The sequence below is a fragment of the Lutra lutra genome, chromosome 5 (assembly GCF_902655055.1).
Source record: "Lutra lutra chromosome 5, mLutLut1.2, whole genome shotgun sequence".
NCBI lineage: Eukaryota > Metazoa > Chordata > Mammalia > Carnivora > Mustelidae > Lutra > Lutra lutra.
Genome location: NC_062282.1, coordinates 107,348,218 through 107,372,665, shown reverse-complemented (window position 1 = coordinate 107,372,665; position 24,448 = coordinate 107,348,218). Strand labels below are relative to the sequence as shown.

At 39.1% G+C, this 24,448-nt stretch overlaps 1 protein-coding gene across 2 annotated transcripts in view; it reads right to left on the bottom strand.

Moving 5' to 3' along the window:
* MSH3 (mutS homolog 3) overlaps positions 1–24,338 on the bottom strand; it is a 184,016-nt gene extending 159,678 nt beyond the window's left edge. The window contains exons 1-8 of one of the 2 annotated variants that reach the window (XM_047729374.1): positions 24,132–24,338; positions 22,092–22,212; positions 17,310–17,530; positions 13,349–13,564; positions 11,375–11,491; positions 10,862–10,979; positions 8,553–8,698; positions 5,002–5,168 (exon numbers count right to left, since the gene is read on the bottom strand). In XM_047729374.1, the coding sequence (XP_047585330.1) occupies positions 5,002–5,168; positions 8,553–8,698; positions 10,862–10,979; positions 11,375–11,491; positions 13,349–13,564; positions 17,310–17,530; positions 22,092–22,212; positions 24,132–24,338 (1,313 nt within the window). Of the gene's footprint in view, positions 1–5,001; positions 5,169–8,552; positions 8,699–10,861; positions 10,980–11,374; positions 11,492–13,348; positions 13,565–17,309; positions 17,531–22,091; positions 22,213–23,816; positions 23,967–24,131 lie in introns of those variants that run through there. The other variant, XM_047729375.1, reaches the window with a different exon arrangement.
* Positions 24,339–24,448: the final 110 nt, after the last annotated feature.

The window sequence follows — 24,448 nt, the reverse complement described above, 5'->3', positions numbered from 1 at the left end:
GATGTTCGCCAGCAAAAAAAAAAAAAAAAAAAGCCCTTCACTTTTGGCAATGTCTTTGTGGAATATTTTCCTATTTTATTTAATTTATGCCTTTATTATTTTGTTTTTTTTAAAAAGTAGAAATAAGAAAAATGGGAGTGTTGCTGTTTGAGTTAAGATGGCAGAATAGTAACGGACCCCTGAATTTGCCTTGTCCCTTGAACACAGCGAGATCAACATAAAATCATTCAGAACAACTAGGAAATTGATCTGAGGATCAAGAAAACAATGTGCACAACTGGAAAGAGAGAACATGGCAGATGCGCGGTTCTGAGACTAGGAGAGGTTCTGAGACCAGGGGAGAGAAAGCTACAGTGCTGCTAAATGGAGGGAACATTTTTCCCAGAGTGGAACTGGAGAGAGGGAAAGCAGGAGAGAAAGCCATACCCGGGTTCCACACAAGATGCCACAGTGTGGAGATCCCCAGGGTCACACTGGCAGAGAACGCTCCCCTTCTTAGAGTACATTTGGATGAGGGCATTTTGCCTCTCCAAGGACGAAAGGCCTGCCGGACACCTATGAGCAGCTATTCAACAGCAGGCCACAGAGACTCATGCAGAGGACATAGAACCTGGTCTCAGCTTTCCACCGTGCTTCACTGTAGACTCCAGGCAGCAACAAAGGCATGCAACTGCTTTTCTGGGACAGAACGGTGACAGGCACAATGCTGCAAGGCTCTCCTCCCAGTGGTAGGGGAAGTGGGTCAGTGCTTAGCCAGGTTCTTTAAGATTTGGAGTTCTGATCCCAGCCATTGGTTGACCAGTGATAAAACACAGGAGAATTGTGGGATTGGGTGTGCACACAGCAGGGCACAGACAGGTTGGGAGGAGTGATCTGAGGAAAGCCTGGGACACAGGACAGGGGATCATTTGCTTTCCTGGGAGGACCTCATAAAGAGCAGCGGCTGTGGGCTCCCTAGTTCCCTTTCTGGGGACAAGAAGGAAGGGTGATGCCATCTTCCACTCTCCCTAGCCCCCACAACCAGCACTGCAGAACTTGAGAGAAAAACACAGTGCTGCCAGTGGAAGCTGGAGTCGCTTACACCAAACCCTGCCCCGTTGCTCCAGGCAGGGACTTCTTTACTAGGCAGGTCTGACCACAAGCCAATGCAACAGGCCTCTCCCCGAGAAGACCAACACAGGCCCCCTGCATGTAAGCACATCTACTGATCACAGAGTGCTCCAAACAATCAGCTTCAGTTCTAGTGGAAACAGGACCAGGCTTTTATTCTTTTTTTTAATTTTTTTTTTTTTATTTTTCCTTTGGAATAAGGCCTATAGTTTTTTGTGTGTTACTTGGTTTGTTTCCTTTTCTTATTTTTTGGATCATGCTTTTTTTCTTTCTTTCTTTCCTTATTTCTTTCTTACTTTTTCCTTAGGATCAGGCTTATAGTTTTTTGTTCATCTGTTTGCTTTAATGTTACATTTCCTTTTCTCGGATCAGGATTTTTTTTCTTTTTTTTTTTAAATCAGACTTATCTTCACAAACAAATTAAAGCACATCTAGTTAAAGGTCCAAACACTCCCCACTGCAAGCAAAGAGGAACTCTATAGAGGACTGATCTGTGGGAAAGAGCTACCAAAACACAACAGCAGAGTGCACACGCATACACCAGAAACACTTCCTGAAGTGCCAGGCCCTAGATTCTTAATGTAGTATTACTCTCAGGAGCAGGAAACACAACAAACTTCCACAAAACGCAAAAGACAGAAGCCCAGACATAATGACAAGACGGAAAAATTCTCCCCAAAAGAAAGATCAAGAAGAAATCATAGCCAGGGATTTCCTTAAAAGAGATAGAAGCATAGAGCTCAACAAGAATTTAGAGTAACACCTAAAAATTAGTCAGACTGAAATAAAAATGCTAAAACTGAGATGCAAAACTGACTGGAGGTAGTAACAATGAGGATAGAAAAAGAAGTGGATAGAACAGGTGATGCAGAAGATAAAATCATGGAAAATAATGAAGCCAAAAAGAGGGAAAGAAAACTATTAGATCGCAAATATAGACTTAGGGAACTCGGCAGTTTCACAAAGCACAGTAATGTCCATATCATAGGAGTCCCAGAAGAAGGGGGGGGAGGGGCAGAAGGTTTATTTGAACAAATTATAGCTGAGAATGTCAGTAATCTAGGGAAGGAAACAGGCATTCACGTCCAAGAGGCACAGAGATTTCCCCTCAAAATCAACATAAACAGGTCAATACCAAGACCTATCATAGTGAAATTTGCAAAATACAAAGATAAAGAGAGAATTCTATAAGCAGCTAGGGACAAAAGGTCCACAACCTACAAGGACAGACATATAAGGTTAGCAGCAGAGCTGTCCACAGGAACTTGGCAGGCCGGAAGAGAATTGCTGGATATATTCAACATGCTGAATGGAGAAAATATGCAGCCAAGAATACTTTATCCAGCAAGGCTGTCATTCAGAATAAATGGAGAAATAGAGTTTTCCAAAACAAGCAAAAAACAAAGGAGTTCATGAATACTAAACCAGCCCTGCAAGAAATATTTGACCCTTTGAGCAGGAAAGGGATTAAAACCAACAAAGTATAGAAAAGAACAGAGACAATCTAGAGGAACAGCAACTTTACAGGTAACACAATGGCACTAAATCCGTATCTGTCAATAACTGCTCTGAGTATAAATAGAATAAATCCTCCAATCAAAAGACACAGGGTGGGGCACCTGGGTGGCTCAGTGGGTTAAAGCCTCTGTCTTCGGCTCAGGACATGATCCCAGGGTCCTGGGATCGAGCCCCACATCAGGCTCTCTGCTCAGCAGGGAGCCTGCTTCCTCCTCTCTCTCTCTGTTTGTCTCTCGGCCTACTTGTGATCTCTGTCTGTCAAATAAATAAAATCTTTAAAAAAAAAAAAAGACACAGGGTATCAGAATGGATTAAAAAAAAAAAGACACATCAATATGCTTCTTACAAGAGACTCATTCTAGACCCAGAGAAAAATGGAAGTGATGATTCAACTGATTGACTTTAGTCTCAGTTATACCTCAGTCAATTGAATATATATGCAGTTACAAAGAAAAATGAAAAACAAAGATACAAAATATTGGACACAGAAGACTAATTTTAGAAGACTAATTTTTTTTAGGTCTTCAAGAGCAGCACCCCTTATCAGTCTACTGCCTCACTTTCAATTATTCAAGTTTTTTTTTTTTTATTAAAGATTTTATTTATTTATTTGACGGGGCAGGGGGCAGAGCAGCAGGGAGAGGGAGAAGCAGGCTCCCCACTGAGCAGAGAGCCCAGGACCCTGGGATCATGACCTGAGCTGAAGGCAGACACTTAACCATCTGAGCCACCCAGGCACTTCAATTATTCAAGTTTTAACTCACTGTCAGAAAAGGATAATAAAATAAGGGGATCTGATGCAGAATTTTTCATCTATCTAATCAGCAGAGATTCTTTAAATGATCCAATGTTAGCAAGGTTCAAGCAATTCTCCTATCTGGTAGGGGTAGAAGTATAAACTGATATTACCAATTCTAGCAAGCAACCAAGAGCTTTAGTACTTGTATCTTTGACCCAGTAATTCCACTCATAGGAATTTAGCTTAAGGAAATAATCAGAAATGCACACAAGTATTTCTATGCATGAATATTTATCACAGCAATATTTGAAAAACTGAAAAATGAATGCAACATAACAAAAGGGAAATGGATAAATTATCCATTTACATGACTGAATGATATGTAGTCACATTGTTTTCAATGACTACTCATTGACATATTAGTAGATGATATGATGCCCTCTAGAATTTGCTTCAAATAAATAATTCAAGGTGAGGGGGAGGAGGAATATGCAAGAAATGAAATTGGCTGAGTTGAGCAATGTTTAAGCTGATTGATGGGATTCATGGGGGTTCACTGAAATATTCTGTATAATTTTGTATATGTTTGAAATTTACCATAATAAAATAAAATTTTCCACAAAAAAGTATGAGGAATTTTAGGTAAAAAAACAACACAAAACTGATTTTGCAACATGAATCCAAGTTTATAAAGGTGACATACATAGAAATAACACACCGAAACATTTAAGAGTAATTATTTCTCTGTTATAGCATTTGACTTATTTTTAGCTCCTCCTTTTGTTTTTTTCTGGTAACTCCCAGGTTTTCCCAAATGATCATGGAGTAGTATAATAAAAAAAAATACATTATGAAAGCTACTTAGAAAGAAGTTCAATTCAAATGAAAACAGAACACTCCTAACTCAAAGAAAAAAATACATGGAACTTCACTTAATCAATTAGTTTGATTTTCTGATTGACCTGTCAACCTGACAGTCTTTAGGGGCTCTCCTGCCTCATCTAAAGTCCAAATTCCTCCATACAGAATCCTCTCCACTGGACCCCCAGTCCGCCTTTCCAGTGTCTTTTGTCCCCAGACACTCCTCCAGGTAGCAGTATGAAATGCTCTCAAAAAGGTATCTTCATGTTTGTCACTTAACACACCAGGCTTTGTGAATCCAGTTAGGTATGTACACATGTGCCTCTCCTGTTGGATTATAAACTCTGCAAGACACAGACCACAACCACACCCCCTTCTTCTGTATGCCAATGCCTAGCACACTGCCTCATGAGTGTGACCTTAAATCTAATTATTAACATTCCTACAGAACCACAAATTAAAACTCACAGCGCAGATAAAGCACTTTCAAATTTACTTAACCTTTATAAGGAATGAACTCTAAATTACCTCCAGAAACTAAAGATTCATTACCAAATACTATTACACCCCTTTAAAAGCCCCACATTAAAGTGATATTAAGGGTAATTTTTTTTTTCTTTTTTGACATTTCCAGGACTACTGTTAAAACATTTTTGTAAGTAAAAACTTTTTAACAACCTTAATAAATTTAGTAAGCACCAATTCAGGAATTAAATCTGATTTCAGATCAGATTTCAAACTCAGTGTTATTCTCCAGGGCGGTGCCGTCTTACCTGGCAGCTGTGGCTCTGTGCACGAGCGTCTCCGTCTGCTCTGACAAGTGTGAGGGAAGCAGCAGCTCCACCGGCTGCAGGCACAGTATCCGCGTCTCCAGCTCCGAACGGGAAGCAGAGTCCTGGAAACTGTCAAACACCACCTCACCTGTGGCAGGCTGCACTCCCTGAAAGCAAAACACTATGTCACAAAATATGTTGCCCAATTATAACCCTGACACATTATAAACATGGAAACAGTAAAGAGGATAAACTCTTTAGCTGGTAGTCCATTTCTAAAGCGTTTGAAAACCTGTGCACTTTCCAAGACTCTTACGTAGGAAGTCAGACTCACCAATATATAAGCTATGCTAGATGGGATTTTAGAGACACTCTGAGTTAAGTCTTGGATCCAACAAAACTGACAGAGTGACTCTGACAAGTCCCCAGACCCCCAATTTTCTCCTCTTGAGGTGGGAATAAACCAGCCTGCTCTAATCTTCAGATTACTGCAAGGGTCAAATTACAAAAGAATCATGAAAGCTTTACAAAGTATACAGTTCTGTACACTTAGCAGTTATCACAACTAAAAGTAATATGGTTCCTAGTAATGTGGCCATCAGAGTAGTAGTAAATTTCTACTTCATTATATAAAATTAATCAATGAAAGTATAATTTTTGCAAAAAAAAATACGTGTATGTAGTACACACACACACATACATACATACATATATATATATACATATATATGTATATATATATATATATAAAACAAACTCTGAATCCCAAGTAGCGAATCTATCCAGGGAAATAACCATGAAAACTAAAAGCTACGCCTTATCATCCTAAGCCATAGCAAAGATAACCTGGAAAAAATCATGATTTGGAAGAGGCAAAAAGTTAAGGAATCTACACAAGGCCGCAGGGTGATAAAGTGGTGGAGCCCAGGGTCATGCGGCCTCACTCTTGTCCACTGCTGATGCTTAAGGCAGGCATGGCACTAGTTACAGCCGGCCTTAGCGACACTCATCCCTGCACTCAAACACTGCTGACAGAAAGTCAACCGACACAGCCTCTTAGGAAAACCGCACGGTATTTTCTCAGCAAGTCGTGAACACCCATACACAAAACTCAGCTAGGTACATATTCAGAGGCATGCACAGAAAGGTTTCTAACAGCATTTTCTGTATAACCAAAAACTACAAAGAACCCACATGTCCATTAATAGAAGAATGAATAAAGTATAAAACATACAATGAAATACAACAGAGCAATGACAATGAAAACACTACTATAGTAACACAGGTAAACAAATCTCATATACAAATAGTAGTTTGTAAACAAAAGGAGCAAGATCCAAAAAGATAAACACAATATATTTACATTTATATATAGTTTAAGTTGGTAAAACTGGAACTTAAAGCAAAGAAATTATTATCATAAAAGTCTGGATTAAAATCCCCTCTGCTGGGGGCACCTGGGTGGCTCAGTGGGTTAAGCCTCTGCCTTCGGCTCGGGTCATGATCTCAGGGTCCTGGGATCGAGCCCCACATCGGGCTCTCTGCTCAGTGGGGAGCCTGCTTCCCCCTCTCTCTCTGCCTGCCTCTCTGCCCACTTGAGATCTCTCGCTGTCAAATCAATAAATAAAAATCTTAAAAAATAAAAATAAAAATAAAAAATAAAATTCCCTCTGCTGAAGGGATGGGGCCCTTTGCTACACGGTATTCTATTTTCTGACTAGGTGTGGTTGTCTCACATTACCATAATTACTACAACTATGCACTCTGTTTTATGAATTTTTTTTTGAATATTTTATAAGTTTTTGAAATCCCTCATTTTTGGCTCAAGGAACTTCCTTAATTCTAGGCCAGAGGGCTTCTCTGCCTAGATAGCTGGACTCTAAGTATATTAGTATACATAAGTAAATTTATCTCCCAATCTACAAATCAAACATTTACAAAAGCTAGCTACAGAAGTTCAAGTAACAAATTTATCAGCCTAATTCCCCTTTGCCTTTTTTAAATCAGAGAAATGGTCTACATTAGAATGCTTGCAACATTTATTATGATGTGATACGTGACACTACGAAATCCAAAGTCAGTCTGTATAAAGCTGTGCGCTGCCCAAAGTGAAGGTCAAGGGCCCTATTGCAGTAGTACTATCAACATTTAAACCTTTGATTTTACACTGCCACTATCCAGCAGGTAACTCCTAGGTAGTAAAAGAGGAACACATGACACTCATCACAATATGGACCCAGCAAAGAACAGTCCTGAGGGAAAAAAAAAAAGAAGAGATCCATTGCAGCCACACTGATTTTGAGGAGTGAAGACAAATCCTGAGTGCCATACCCAGCATAAAGTTCGATGCAGGAAGCTGGAGCTCAGGAGAGAAGCGCAACCTCGACCCAGAGCCTTGATGTCATCAGCCCAAAAGTGGTCACTGAGTTCAAGGATAGGACAACACAGGAGAGGCATTTCTCTCTCACATCCCAATTCATACACAATCGTTAACACTGGCAGCAAGCACTAAGGAGGAATTGTACACTATCTGCTCTGTTCTTTAGACTGAGTTAAGGGTAAATATAAAATAGCACGTTATACATGTTAAAGCTTAAAAACAAATAACCTTACTGTTTGTAAATAGATCCAATTTGCCTGCGGCTACATAAAAAGTACTTCTCAAGGGTAAGAAAAAAAAAATCATTTAGAGCCACCCAACAGTAATGCTAACTCCCTGAAACAAAGGTTTATTGGCTAAGCAAACGTCAAGTTAGCAAAGAGTTACCCAACCAGAATAAGGTATTAAAAAGTACTTTGGAGACATCTGGGTTGTAAGAATTTTTGTTGATATTACAGCTGACTGTAAAAGTTAGAAAAAGCAAAGAGAATGAGTTACTACTTAGGCAAGGAGTCCTACTTTGGCTTCACCTACAACAGAACATGGGAGTAACAGTTCTGAAGGGCATTAAAAAGTTTAAGGTTCTGAGCAGAGTTCAGGTAAGTCTGTAAATGGGCAAATTTATTCACAAATTGCTAGAGGGAAAAAAATCAATAAAACTATGATTCACAAATTATATTTCTCTAGAAGAATGACAATAAGTACTCTTAATGTTAATTAAACATGGAGTTTTGTATTCACCAAGAATCATTTCCCCCTAACTATTCCCTTTCCTCCAAATCGACATACAACAATCCCATCATTATTTCAATTTTAAAACCCTAGAGGAAATTTATAAAACCCTTTACTATCATGCCATGTGTCGGCTTAGTGTTTTCTTCTGCTCTATCTTATCCATACCCATGCCCATCACTGTGTCCATCCTGAACCCAAACTCCTAGAGCACATGGATAGAAACTACTTGGATGTCTCCAGAGTGCAGAGTGCCAAGTAGCCACAGGAGAAAATCTTAACTAGTGATTTAACATATAAAGTTATAAGGAAAATGTCTTCCTAGTACACCTACTTGAGGGCACATTTCATCAGACAGTCTCACTGTAAGCCATACATGAGTACTCAGAGACACATATCAAGAACATTTATCACTCGTCCTTACCTACAAAGTACTTACCACGATTCCAATAAAAATGTTCCCTTTTTTTCTGTCCTTAACATTTTCCTTATTTTCACAGATACACAGAAGAAAGCTGGTAGAAGTATCAGTGATTATCTCATCGACATTTACAGCATCATCCAGCTTGACTAAAGGGTTCACATGTAATAATCATTAAAGAAAATTATATGCCACATTCCCACTATCTGCTTTCTCCTTTAAAATAATGGTTCACCTTCCCAGACATTTTTGCTCTGTGCAAAATCTTCCATACAGCCTTCATTCTTCTGATTTACTCTGATCATAGTTACAGGCCTTATCTTCTCTAAGATAAGAGGCTTGTAAGGAAAGACAACTACTGTCTTCTCACCTCCCAAAAGGCCTAAGAGAGTACCCTCATGGAAGCTGAAATAGTAATCTGCTTTTTTACTTGAATAATGCTAAGACTTGAATCCTTAACAATCCCATAATGCTTAATTCCACAAGTCAAAGCATGAATACACTAAAATAGTGTAAATTACTTTCCTCCTTTAAAGTGCCTAAAGCTCTCAGAAAAAGCAATCAAATTTTTAAAAGACATGAAAAAAGAAAACCAAAGAAGAAAAGAGAAACATAATGCGTGTATGCATGTATGTATATGCAATGAGTCCGTTAATTAACTTCTCAGGAATAAATGCTGATTTGGGTCATTTTCAGAAGTCAATCTGAAAACAACCAACTGTGACATCAGCAGGTACGAGCTGTAGCAACAGCAAAAGAGAAGCAGGGAGGTGTACTGTTTTAGGAGCAGACTTCAATAAGACTCAAGTTGAGCAAAAGAAGCGATAAAATTACCAGGTTCTTAGAGCCTGATCAGCTTAGAACCACAGAGAACTGTTAACAGTTTGGGGTCTACTCAGTAATAGCTCTTTCTATCCATGATATTAATGGAACAAAATAGTCTTTGTAATTTTGGTAGAAGCTAAGCAAGTCTCTTAATAGGCAGGTTTGTAAAAAACCATAAAAAAATACTGCTTTCACACAGTAACTTCTAAGACTTATTCTCTATATTTTTATTGAGACCTGATCCCATCACATAGGAAACACATTTTAAAATGCATCTTTGTCCCATTTCATATACAGTTATTTGGTTTATTTTTTTATTTTTTATTTTTTTAGAGGTGATGAGGGGCAGAAGCAAATGGAGAGAAAGAATCTGAAGGAGGCTCCACAGCCAGCAGTCGGCCTGATGCAGGGCTTGATCTCACAACCCTGAGATCATGAGCCTAAATCAAGAGTCAAACACTTAAACGACTAAGCCACACAGGTGCCTCTGGTTTCTAAAAAATAGACAGAATTTTACATTTTGCCATTAGAATCATTTTGCTTCATGTAATTCATTTGAATTTATGAATGACCATAAAATTGGGGGGGGGGCAATCACTGTGCACACTGAGGATTCTTACAAAGTGAGAAAGCTTCACCTACAATCAAAAATAACAAAATTTGGGGGGCACCTGGGTGGCAGAGTCAGTTAAGCATCCAACTCTTGGTCGGTCATGATCCAGCTCAGGTCATGATCTCAGGGTCATGAGACCAAGCCCCACATTGGGCTCCCTGCTTAGCACGTAGTCTGCTTAAGATTCCCTCTCTCCTCTGCCACTCCCCCCAGCACTCTTTCTAAAAAAAGTAAAAAATAAATAAAATAAAACTTTTATGAAGCTCATAATTAGTGAGGATGGCCCACCTATTATCCTTTATAGGCAGTCAACTCTGTGCTAACTTTGTAGTATTCTTCTCACATTCTGAAGTTAATAAGCTGTCTTGTTAGGTCTTACCTCAGGAAGATTCAGAGGAGCCTATAGGCCCTAAGCACCTAACTAGGGAAAAGAAGTCTAGGGAAGGTGCAGCTCAAATCAGCTACCAACCTATCACCAGGCTCTCTTCTTTTGTTCTTAAAGTATGACTCTCTTTTCACAACTGCCATTTGAAAATACTTGTTCCCAACCACTACCAACCTTTCCCTGTTCACTAACACATTAATCAAATGGCAAGGTAACTAGAATGCCTCATCTCATCAGAAAGGTACCCATTTCAAGAACAGTTCAATAAAAATGTTATTTAAAACAAAGACTTTGGGGATGGCAGGCGGAGGGATGGGGTGGCTGGGTGATGGACACTGGGGAGGGTATGTGCTATGGTGAGTGCTGTGAAATGTATAAGCCTGATGATTCACAGACCTGTACCCCTGAGGCAAATAATACATTATATGTTAATAAATAAAATAAATAAATAAATAAAACAAAGACTCTGTAACAGTTACGAGAAAAACTACTCAAAAAGGATATCTTCTCCAATGAGTGTAGATTTCGTATAAAGAGCAGTCAGTTTCCGGGAAAACAGTGAACTTCTGTTGTCCCCGACCGCCTTTAATGCTGCAGTTTCCGTCTGCTTCACAACTCCCACCTTCAATAAAAATAAACACTGAATATCAAACCTGATGGAAATTATTTTAAAGAAACACATTTGTAGACTTCAAAAGGCTAATTCTGAAACATGCTAAATAAACATATTTGTCCACAATGTCCAGATGTAGGGCTTTAGTAATAAGCACCACAAAGAGTTTGCAAGTGTGGATAAGTCACTAAGAAACAGTCTCTATCACAGAGGCTTTTTAAATTTACCTTAAAATTCTAGTACACTAGAAACTGATGAAGATATACTGCCATTAATTGTGACACAATTTCATTTCCCAAATGCCGAATTCCAATTACAACCTACCACCTTACAGAACATGTTTTCACTCTCTGGAAGGGATTCCAATCCCGTTTGTGCAAGCCAAAGCCAAAGCCAAAGCTGACCTTATATCCCTTTGCCACGAGGCGGCGTACATGAACAAACAGTCTGTGAGTAGGTATGCTTGCTGTCATAAAGTTGTGATCTAAATGACAATAAATATTGAGCTCCCGGGCTGCAATCTAAAAAATTTAAAAAGAGAGTTATCAGTAAATTTCTCTTTCAAGAGTCCCTGTGTGGTGTTTGCTCACTTTGCTAAAAATCCATCAAGGTATACACCTACGATCTGCACACTTCTCTATCTGTGTGGTATACCAATAAAAAGTTTAGAAGACATTTCCCATATAGAAGCCTATGGTTTAATAGATTTTTGGCAGTTCCCAAAGCCTAACCTCAGGGCCAACATCTGTACCTATAAATGACAGGGAAAAACAGGACAGGTGTTCTATGCCCCTAGATCTAGCAAAACCTTAAAGTACTGAGCTCTCCCTGAACAAGGACTAGTCAATTCACAGAGTGTGAGACTCTAAGAGAAAGAATTTGCAACAAAGCATCCAAACACTGTAAATGAGGACCTTACATAAATTCTGAAGCTACTTGGACAGACGGCATCTTTGAGGAAGTGAGAAGAGAACCACCTGGTCTGGTTAGCTAATGTACGATGCATAATAAAGGATAGGAATGCAGAACCAAGCACCACCACCTGACTCCCCACTACCTTCTAGAAAGCTCAGAGGCTCAGATATTGACCAGTGGAGTCATGGAACTCTCATTCCAACATTGTCACTCCCCTGCCCCACCCAACTCTGAACTGTATTAGTTCCTCACTGCAGGGCCAGAAGACATTAGCCTTTACTGTGGTAAGGCTGAACCTACCACTTGACCTGGAAAGAAGGGCAGAGAATGACATTTTCTTTCGCCCCTTTACCTATACGACGCCAACTATCTATCTGTCCCTGTCCTCAGGGAACACGCTGTCCCTGTTCTCAGTTAGACTCTGCTTCAAAGTCTAACTTCATAACAGCAAACAGCCACCTCAACTAAAGACCACTGCTTTCAGGCCCACAACAGGATTTTAAAAACTGGAAGAAAAGTTGGCTAAGTCTTCACTTCCTGTCCATGAGGCAGACGTTGGCTGTGACACCTCATCGCTCTCCCATAATGTCTGATATCTGATACAGATCTGAAGTTGTGGAATCATCACAACCATGCAGGACTCCAACAGACCATCATCAGCAATGCTTTCTTTAAACTTGCCCACAAAATGCTCAAATTCACTTCTAACCTTAACTTCAGCCTACTTCAAATCCTCAAAATTAAGTACAGAATCAACTTGGACTAACAGAGCAAGATGACTGACCTAAAAAGAAACTATAAGACTTCAAACACCTTCTGCAGGTGCCTGGAACTTAATGTGCTCTTCCCCTGAGACATAACCACATTCCAGGCTATCAAAATTTTTAAGAGTAAATGGACCAGGGGCGCCTGGGTGGCCCAGTGGGTTAAAGCCTCTACCTTTGGCTCGGGTCATGATCCCAGCATCCTGGGATCGAGCCCCGCACTGGGCTCTCTGCTTAGCAGGGAGCCTGCTTCCTCCTCTCTCTCTGCCTGCCTCTCTGCCTACTTGTGATCTCTGTCAAATAAATAAACAAAAACTTAAAAAAAAAAAAAAGAGTAAACGGGCCACCTCAAAATGTTTTCTTGCTTGAGTCTGCATCAGGAAACATTAAATACTCACAGGACTATGGTTCATTCACTATCTGATTCATCCAATCACCTCACAGTGAAGGAAGTTATTGGACAAGCACATGGAGAAAAGGCACAAAATTTCAGAAAGGGTCCCTTTGGTCCTCCCCCACGGGCCTAGACCCCCCCCCAAGTTCACCTGTGTTTATTTTCAGTTTTGACTTTGACAGTATTAAAAGGCAACTGATCACACTGGCTCTCTTACAAAGTCAGAAAATGAAACAAAAATATCAGAAAATATTTAAGGCTGGACAAGAAAAACATGAAAGAGCATTTGAAAAAAAATAACTTACCTCTGCATCTTCCCCAAAGAACCTATATTTATATCCACATTCCACACACAAAATTGCATCTTTCTGCTGTTGTTTCAGTTCTATGTATTGTAATTCTAAAGGTGTGTAAATGCTTTTTGTCCGTTTGTTAGATGGCTTAGGATCAGAAGTTTTCTGTGAATTGTCATTACCCGTGTGTGATGATCCAAAAGGACTGAGATCAGAAAGCGTCTTATCCTGGCAATGGAAAGATTTTTACAGTTTAGAAAGTATTAACCATAATAATAGTTTTCAGAAAGACCGAGAATGCAAATTTGGTGCAAACCTAACAATTGGTGAATCTAAGTTAAAGTTTACAGGAGTGCGCAGTATATTCAGATAAACTTTTTCACAGCTTTGAAATTTTTTTTCAGAGTGAGAGACAAAAAAAAAAAAAAAAAAGAACCAAACTAAACTACTGCATATTTAAGCAAATTTTAAAAACCTAAACATTTTAAAGTTTTATACACCTCTTTTTAAATTTTATTTCATTAAATCTATCGTAATTGACATTTTTCTTTTCCTTACTTATTCCTAGCTGTGTTAGACACAAAAAGTGAGGAGGGATGTATGTCTCTCTCTCAACAGTCAGTAAAACTACCTTCAATAAGCATACCATCAGCTAAAGAATGTTTCAAATTTCCAAGCACAGGCCAAAAGATAGTACATTCCATAAATCTTGACCACAAGAAAGAAGCATGATTTTGTTTTTTTGGTAAAGAGATATGACAGAGAGCTTTTGGGAAGTATAAAGCATGGTCACGTTTCAACATCAGTATTCCTGCTAGCCTTCCCTTCACGTGTGAAAACCATTAACTAACTCTAACTAACTTTAGAGCTTAGGGCAAATTCCTTGCTTCTTATAAATAAATACAAAAGGTAAAATGAGACAAATTTGTAACCTAAATCTGACTTCTAGCTGTCACTGTATCACTGCTATCATCTAAAAATTTATCAGCTACACCTGGAATTAAAAACATGGCCTAAAAGGGGCACCTGGGTGGCTTAGTCAGTTAAGCACCTGCCGTCAGCTCAGGTCATGATCCCAGGGTCCTGGGCTAGAGCCCGAGTGGAGCTCCTTGATCCACAGGGAGTCTGCTTCTCCCTCTCTCTTTGCCTTACCCCCACCCATTTGTGCTCTCTGGTTTGCTCTGTCAAACAAAATATAAAATCTTAAAGAAAAAAAATTATATATATATATATATTAGAAATATATAAATATATTTATATATTTCTAATATATATATATATATATATATGGCATAAAAGACTAGTGTCTGGCTGGCTCAGTCAGAAAACTATGCAACTCTTAGTCTCATGATCATGGGTTTGAACACCATGCTGAGTGTAGAGATTACTAAAAAAATAAATAAATATTCTTTAAGAGACTAATTATCAGGGCACCTGGGTGGCTCTGTTGGTTAAGTGTCTGACTCTTGATTTTGGCTCAGGTCATGATCTCAGGGTCTGGGATGGAGCCCTGCCCAGAGCAGGAAGTCTGCTTCAGATTCACTCTTTGCCTCTCCCTCTGCCCCCTCCTCACTGACTCAAACAAATAAATCTTAAAATAATAATAATAATAATAAGACTGGTGATCAGCAGGGGAAGGGAAGAGAAAAAAAGAAATGCCCTATATGGCCAAGTGAGAGGACCTTGTTCCAAGAGAAAGTCCAGCAACATGTACTTTACAGCTGCATTTAAAAATGCAGCTGTAATATGCAGCTGAAATAGAAGGCAGAGATGTAAATTATCTGAATAGTGCAGCCCAGCAAATCTCCAAATCTTAGCAGTGAGGTGGGGAAGTGTGGGGAGGTGTGGCAACAGAAGAGTAGGTCAATGTATCAGATGAGGGAATGCATTTACTTTTAACTTTGATGGATTCTCTCATTTGTTTCCATGCCTTTTATGTAAAATCCAGGAATACTACATATTGTAACACCTAATCCATACTTGAAGAAAATATATTTCCTAGGAAAAAAAAGTTCTTAACTTTATGCTTTATTCACATATGGAATGAGAATAGGCATGGAGAAAAAAACTTTTATACTAAGAAGTCAATCTGAATACTTGAGTATTAAGCAACTTTTTTTTTTTTTTAACCATTTGGGTGGAAATACTTCCATTTGGGTGGAATGTTAAAATGGGAATTTAAAAACCTAACAAGACTTACGGGGTTGTGGACTCCCACACTAATGGTCCTACCCCTAAACCCTGGCCATTTAACTTCACTTAGTAGCTTCTACCGCTCATCTGTGTCCTTCCATGCCATCAAACAACTATGTCCTACAATGACATCCATGTACTAACACTTCTAGGTGTCCCTTCTAACTGGTGACTGCTAATATGCTATGAATCAGAAATACCAACGTGGTCATTTTACGTATAAAGTAATGGTAAATAAGCTCTAATCAAGCCCTAGAGTAAATTCTCCAATTAATAAAATGAGCTTTAATAGACAAACATTTTGATATCTAGATTTTTATGACCACTACACTCAGGTGAACTGCTTCTAAGTATTGAAACAGATTAAAAATAAAACAAAAACATCTTTTTTCCTGATGACCAATGATAAGTCAGTGGATCTCAGCTTGGATGAAGAGGGAGTTCATGAACCCAGATGGAAGGAATATAAACTTCTGAAAATTACGTATAAAATTGTGTTGGTGTGAGTATTTTTCTGAGTAAAGAAGTCATTGCTTTCAGTCCATAGCTTTTTTTTTTTTTAATTTTTTTTTTTAAGATTTTATTTATTTATTTGACAGACAGAGATTACAAGTAGGCAGAGAGGCAGGCAGAGAGAGAGGAGGAAGCAGGCTCCCAGCTGAGCAGAGAGCCTGATGTGGGGCTCGATCATCAGGCTCTGAGATCATGACCTGAGCTGAAGGCAGAGGCTTTAACCCACTGAGCCACCCAGGCGCCCCAGTCCATAGCTTTTTAAGAATCTATAGCTTTTCATTTAAATGACTCAAAGGGAAAAAAAAAGGAACTATTTCTTTAATTCAATAGCTCTCAACCAATCATGGCTACACATTAAAATGAGAGCTTTTAAACAATATCCATACTCAGTTCTTAGCAAAGACCAGTATGATTCTGAAGAAAGGTTTTTGTTACCAGTATTTTTATTAAGTTCTCCAGGTGATTCTCATTTAAAGCTGGACTGTAAACCACTGCTCTGAATTGTGGATGTTAGTGACAGAGCAAAAGTTCAATTCTCTGATTTTGCAATGCTGCAAACATTGATTTATCATTTAACAGTGGAAGTAAAGAGCCATATATATTTGGTTTGCCTTTGAATTTACTTTATATCACCAAGTTTTCAACTAAAAACCCCAAAAACCATATATTGCCTAAGATTTTCCATCATGATAACTATAAGGAGGATTAGAAAACTTGTCCTTGTACTCATTATTAAGAATCCCCCCAAGCCGGGGCATCTGGGTGGCTCAGTGGGTTAAAGCCTCTGCCTTCAGCTCAGGTCATGATCCCAGGGTCCTGGGATCAAGCCCCGTATTGGGCTCTCTGCTCAGTGGGGAGCCTGCTTCCTCCTCTCTCTCTCTCTCTCTCTGCCTGCCTCTCCACCTACTTGTGATCTCTCTCTGTCAAATAAATAAAATCTTAAAAAAAAAAAATTTTTTTTAAAAGAAGAATCCCCCCAAGCCAAGGATTCCTAACCCAGGCTGTACATCAGAATCACCTTGGGGGCTTTTTTTGGGGGGAGGGTGTTCTGTTTTAATACAAACCAATTCTTCCCTCCTTAATACATAATAAATCAGAATCTCCGCAGTCTTAAAAAATAAATAAGCTATAATGCAAAAGCTCCCAAAGCTAATCTGGATGATTAGCCAAGTTTGGGAACCACTGGCTTGTATGAACCCACAGAAACTTACGGCACTTCGGAACCTACTGATTTGAGTACCTGGATATTCATCTACAGAACACATACCTTTTGACTAATATGAGATTTGGAGTCTTCACAAGAAACTGCCTTCTTTGCACGTAGATGATTGATATCGTCAAAATCAGTACATTTTGGCAGAACTGCCAATCTCTCCTGAAGAGGTTCTGTCTGGACTCTATTTCGAGGAGGGGCGGAATCGCAGCAGAATTCTTTCAATTTTTCCAGAGACTTTAAAACATTCTTGGTCCTCAGACATTTCTTTGGCTCTTAGTTAGCAAATCAGAAGAAAATATAACAATAGTATTTTGTTCTCATTATGTCAGTTCATAACCAGGGTATGATGAAGGGGGAGTTCATGAACCCGGATTTTGTGGGAAGGAATGTATGCTTCTGAAAATTACATACAAAATTGTGTTGGTGTGAGTATTTTTCTGAGTAAAGAAGCCACTGCTTCTTTTTAGAGTTGTATTAAAACCTCTTTTTAAAGAGGGAGCTTCTCACTAAAGCAATGAATCTAACTAAAATGTGACAAGGAGATAAACATTTGGGTTTAGGGTAAAGAGAGCACACTGAAACATACATGTCATTTCACTTGGTCCTGAAACCCCATTACAAACTACAGTAGGGTTTTTTTTTTTTCTTTCTTTCTTTCTTTCTTTTTTTTTTTTTTAAGATATAAGCACATAAGGACAGAGACTTTTCTCTCTGTGAAGTGACAGGTACAAATAAAAAAAAAATCTGAAACGAGAAGGAAAAATAGATGAATAATAACCAATTTAGCATACCTGAAAGCTAAATACTAAACCACTAGTGAAGAAAACCAAGAACCAATACCATTTGCTACACAAAATGCTTAAGGCTCAGGAATCAGGGCAGCAGTAGCATATGTACTAAAGGGAGATTCTAAAATAAATAAGACTGGTTCAAAGCAAGTTGATCCCTCGACCTCTAGCCTACTCCAAGCTCAAGGGCAGCTATGCTTCTCCACGTCAGCAGAGAACTGGAGGTTACTCTGGAAGAGGTAGAACAGGCACAGCTGAGATGGGAGAACTGTGCCTGAGCCAGAGGAATAACAGGAAATAGGGGCTTACCGTAGGCTAAGAAACCCAGCCTTTTCCTCATGAGCTCTAGAACACAGACAGCCAGAGCTCCCCGCTCCAGCCAAGAGCTGGGAAGACTCCAGACCAGGGAAACTGCTCAGCTCAATGGGTAAGACTTAGAGATACTGACCCCAGAGTTCTCCAAGGAAGGCAGATCATCACCCTGCCCTAACATGCCTACTATCCCACCTCCACAGCTTTACTCATGCTATGCTTTCTCCCTGAAGGCCCTTAACCCCAATTTTCATGTCAAAATGATACTCATCCATTCTTCAAGATCCCTCTCAAAATTACTTTTCCATGAAACTCCTGCTAACTCCCTTAGCTTAAAATCATCTATTGTCTGTGTTCCTATAATAAGATCACATTTCTCCATAGCACTTATCCCAGGCTGCCAACTGGCAGTTCTTCTTAAGCAAGCAATCCATAAAAGAAAGAAAACTATCATTTACTGTCTACTATCTACTATATGCCAGAATACATTATTTTTCCCTTTAGGGTAATACTATTAGGTAGCCACTTCTAAATATAATGAAAAAGGGACTGCATTTATAACCTCTTACCTTTTCTATTAAAGCAAAAAACCCAAAACAAACAAACAAACAAACAAACAAAAAAACAACTCTGAGAGCAAGAATTGTATTTGGTCCATTCCTATGAGTTTAAAACTTCTCATATTTATATTTAGCTACATATGCTTATTTATATTTAAACCTCTTTTCACACGTAAATTGTACCTTGTCTCCTACTAATCTTGTAGCTGGAATAATGTATATTTGAATCTCTTTCAAATTACTCTTCACTTTTCAAAATATATACTTGAATCACTCTTCAGAAGTATACTGTAAGTGTCTATATTATACAAGGACTTCCCTCCTATGGATATTAAAACCTTCCTGAGATGGGGGTGGTTTTCCAGTCTTGGGGTTGTACTCATAGAAGTCTGAATTTATTTATACAGCATTATGATTGTACTCACTTCAGTAGCACATATACTATAAGCATTAAGATAGTGAATATTTATAGTTATCAAAATACTTCTGAGATAGATTCCATATTATGTTTATCTGTAACTCAAATAAGAATATTAATAACATAAAAAGTCAACTCTGCATTCTGACCCATGTAGATTTTATTTATTAAGGAGGGCCAAGTATATATACCCTGTCTCATTTGCTCTTCCTACAAAGTGATGCTGATACTCCTGCGTTGAGAGGTAGGATCAAAGGTCACTTCCCTTGAACAAAGGTAGGCCTTCGTAACTAACTCAACCAACAGAGTAAGGCATGTTAACTTCTGAAGCTAGATCTTAAAAGTCAGTACAACTTCTGTCTGACTCTCAGGGTGCTCATCCTTGGAGACTCAAGCTATAAGGAAACTCAAACTAGCTCACAAAGAAAGACCAGTGGTGTGCTTAATGAAGCCAATTGATATTGGCTAACCAGAGGCAACTGTTAAACCTTCAAGAATTTTCTGAGGCAACTGTCAAACACAGCCATGATTACAAATTACAAATTAGATTACAAATTAGATTATGTCAACTTACAATTAAAGGTATTAAAAACAAAGGTAATAAATAATCAAACCTCATCATTTTTTAAAACTGTTACTACATTTTACTATTACCTATGTTCTCTTTTTTTTAATTACCTATGTCCTAAAGGTTATTAATGTCCATTTTTTAAATGTGGTAGAAATACTATATAATATGCTACTGCCACTATGTATTCCTTCCCAACTCTAGAAAAATCAAACTTTAGGAACAGAACTACTCTAACCCTTCTCTTCCAAAATTTAAAAACAATCCTTAAAAAGATCAAACTGATCCACAAAGAATTTAACTGCATGCCAGAATAAAGTCCAACATTCTTTAAAGAAATCCCAAACCCAACACATGATAACACAGAATTCAAAATATCTGTTATCCAAACAATTACTTACTAAACATGAAAAAAAGCAGGAAATAATAATTAAAGGATACAGACCCAGAAATAACAGAGATGACAGAATTACCAGATATGGACATGAAAACACATTATAAATACATTCCACATAATCAAAAAGGTAAAGAAAAACATGAACATAAAGAGAAGCAAAATGGAAGATTTGGATTTTAGAGTTCTGTTTGGTTTTGGTAACAGCTTTTCACTGTTTCACAGAGAGAAAAAGGTGATTTCATTTAAAAGAACAAAATAGAACTTCTAAAGATTAAATGTACCTATCTGAGATTAACATTTTACTGAATGGGACATACGGCAAATTAGACACCACAAAAGAAAAGATTATGGAATTTGAAAACATAGCAGGAGAACTGATCCAAAATGAAGCACAAGGAGACATAAGACTGGAAAACAAATAAAGGAGCTGGACTGGCAGATGCTCCTTTCCCTTTTTTTGAGCACCATTTCTAACAAGTCACAAAAAGTCTTGTTTCAAAACATTCTAAGTCAATTGCCTTGTTGACAACAGAAAAGATTTATCATTCTCTTTAAGTATACATCTCCATTTCTATAGTTATTTCATACTAAGGCTTTCATGTTGACCCTAAATTTCACCTTTTGGGAAAGGAAAGACATCTTACATGCTTGATCCACTGAACTGAGACTTTTTTTTTATCTCATATTCTGCCTAGTTTTCTGGGGATAATGAAGAAAGAAGGATTTTCTGTTAAACTTTATAACAAATCCTCTGAGGCCAACAACTAAAGAAATAGTGCTCAATCATCTATAAATCCAACACCACCCCTAGAAGTCAACAATCTCAGGAATGGTGGTTTTATCCAAAGACTTTTAGCATACAGAAAGAGCACTTCCCTGCTAAAAAAAGGACAGGGTAGATTTACATAATCTGACATTGAAAATTGTTCAAAATGTTCTGTTAAGTGGAAAATGATAGCTGCAAATTAGTACATATAGTATAATACAATTTACAAAATACAGTTGAACTTAAACGACATTGTTTAAACTACATGGGTTCACTTACTTGGGGATTTTTTTCAATAAATACAGTACACTACTATAAATGTATTTTCTCTTCCTTAACATTTTCTTTCCTTTAGCTTACTTCATTGTAAAAATATGGTATGCAACATATATTACATATAAAATATGTTTTAATAGACTGTTTATGTTATCAGTAGGGTTTCCTATCAATGGTAGGCTATTAGTAGTTAAGTTCTGGGGGAGTCAAAAAGTTCTACATGGATTTTCAACTGTGCAGGGCATCAGCGCCCCTTACCTCCATGTTGTTCAAGGGCCAACTGTATTATTACTAAGTAATTTGTGGGTCTTTGTGTGTACATGTAGATGTGTATAAATAGAGAAACCTGGAAAAATACTCAGTAGCCCCCTAAAATTACCACAAGGTCTTACTAAAAGAGAAGGATGATGGGGTCTTTCATTGTCTACCCTTTACATATTTGTATTATTTGAAATTTTTATAACAAGAATGCTTTACTTTTATAAGCAGGACAAAAATTAGCTAAGAGAAATAAAAGAGAAAATGGGGAGAACTATAGGCAAATTGCAGAACTCCAGCTCTACCTCCACACCCCCAAAGCCCTACTCAAACCACCACTTATGGAGGGGCCACTCTACTCAACCACAGTGGAGACCTTTGTCCATAAAGGAAAAAAATGGCACAACTCTCCAATAACATCCTCTGCTCTCTGGAGAATACAGTATCTGTGCCACAACTAGTAAGAACGAACAATCACCATAGGACTCACCAGCATTCCCAAACTTTATTGAATCACTTCTTCCTTCCTTTTCTTGGACTTTCTTTGCTTTCTTTTGAACAGGCCCATCACTCTCCAGCGGTCTCTTTTTACCGCTGCCAACTTCTGCAACCTATATTAGAAAATGATGTGTTATCTCTAATCTCAAAACTTGATGTATGTGAAATAATTTAAGCTTCACTTCTGAATAACAAGGTTCTTGCCATCCCACTACTTATGAAATCACATACCTTTAGACTTGGAAAGAACTATATAGATACTCTCCATACTGTTATGAAAGACAATGTGGAGACCAGAAGTCATGAGCCTCAGCACTTCAAGCCCTGATAGCATTAATTAGAACCAAGGCTTATACCTTTCTTTACTCAATCAGCCTTCACCTATCTCACATTATAAAACCTGAGTCACCCTACTTACCTATGTTAAATAAAATACCTTTTAAAAAAATATATCCATTTAGGAAAGGTGAAATTAGATACATAACAAAAGAACACTACCATTTTTGAAACGTCAGTGTTAATTGTAATTTAACTGTTTCATGTTCAAACTTGGCTTATGTTCACCACCGAAGATACCACAAGACTATAAACTATGTACTGGCAGGAATCCTGTCAAAAATTAAGTCCTTCACAAAATACCCGCTACACAGTAGGTGTAAAATAAAATCTTGGTATATTCATGAAATGTAGACTATCATCAAAAATCAAAAACAGGGGCACCTGGATGGTTTAGTCGGTTAAGCGTCTGCCTTCAGCCCAGGTCATGATCCCAAGGTCCTGGGATGGAGTCCCATAATGGGCTCCCTGCTGGGTGGGGGAGTCTGCTTCTCCCTCTACCCCTCCCCCTGCTTGTGTGTTCTCTCCCCAAGTGCTCTCTGCCAAATAAATACAATCTTTAAAAAAAAAAAAATCAAAAACAGGAGAGGAGAACTCACTCTATGAAAGAAATATAAATGAAGACTTTGTAGCTAGGCTGTCATCTGTATTAAAACCTGGAGGGTGGCTAAAAGTCAGTCTGCAATCCCTTTCCACATCCTCAGCTGCTGTTATTGTTTTTTTTAAATTTTATTTATTTATTTGTCAGCGAGAGAGGGCACAAACGGGGAGCAGCAGACAGAGGGAGAAACAGGCTCCAGCTAAGCAAGGAGTCCAATGCAGTACTGGATCCCAGGAGCCTGGAATCATGACCTGAGCTAAAGACAGATGCTTTACCCACTGAGCCACCCAGACGTCCCCACACATCCCCAGGAAGTGTTGCCATCAGGAAGATACTGCATCAGGAAGCCTCGGGGAGGGCTCAAGCTTGGACTTTCCCTGCTGGCAGTGTCCCTGGGAAAAACAAAACCAACTATTTTACTCAGGTGAACGGTGGTAAGCAACAGGAAGGATTCAATGACTAACCATCCACATCTGCACTCCTTTAAACCTAATCCAGCCAAACTGTGTGTCAAACTTTACAATCAGCCACAAGAAGTGTAGTCACTGAGGAACTGTACAATATGACTGCTTTTACCCTATTCGCTTGAAATATTGAGCACTGCTGTTGCATGCTTAAAAACTAGAGACTTAGCGGCAATTTACTTCCGGTTACTTAACCAAGTATATACAAATAAGGTAAATAAAGCTCCTCTTTAACCTTCAATGCAGTTTTTTATTTTTAAGGCTGGGGAGGTAAAATGGAGGTTAAAAGATGTATCCTTTGCCCACACGCCCCTACCCTCATCAGAATGTAAGTCCGGAGACCTGAGCTCCTGTTTCGAGTCTGCCATTAAGTACCCGCGCGACCTTGGCCTCAAGTCTATTACTCCTAGGGCAAACTACAAGGTGAACTGCACGGAGAATGGGGGCCAGCCCGACTTTTCCCGCCTTCTTTCAGAGCCCTGCCCCTCTCTCTTCCGGCCCTCTCATCTCGCCGATTCTCGCGCACTATCCCCGCCTCCTCCCGCTCCACCCACAAGCACGGTTTCCGCCCCCGCCCATCTTGCCCCGCCCCATCTCCCGCTGGCCCCGCCCTGTCCTAGACCAAACCCACCACGTGTGGCGGCAACTGAGGCGGGAAAGTGGACGCTAGGGGCGCTGCGGAGTCAGAGTCAGGGTCGGCCTTGTCGGCTGTACCCGTGGGGGACGAGGTGGACTTCAGGCTTCCCGTAGACTGGAAGAATCTGCTCAAAACCGCTTGCCCTGCAGGGGCTGGGCTGGTGGTAGCGGCACGGCCAAAGGCAGGTTTCCGGCCCGACATCGCACGATACAGAGCAACACCACCCAGGAAAGGCCGAGCCAGGAGCGCGAGCCCGTGGCCGCAAGTCCCCGGCGTCTGCGGGCGCGAGCACGTCACGACCCGGGGTGCGC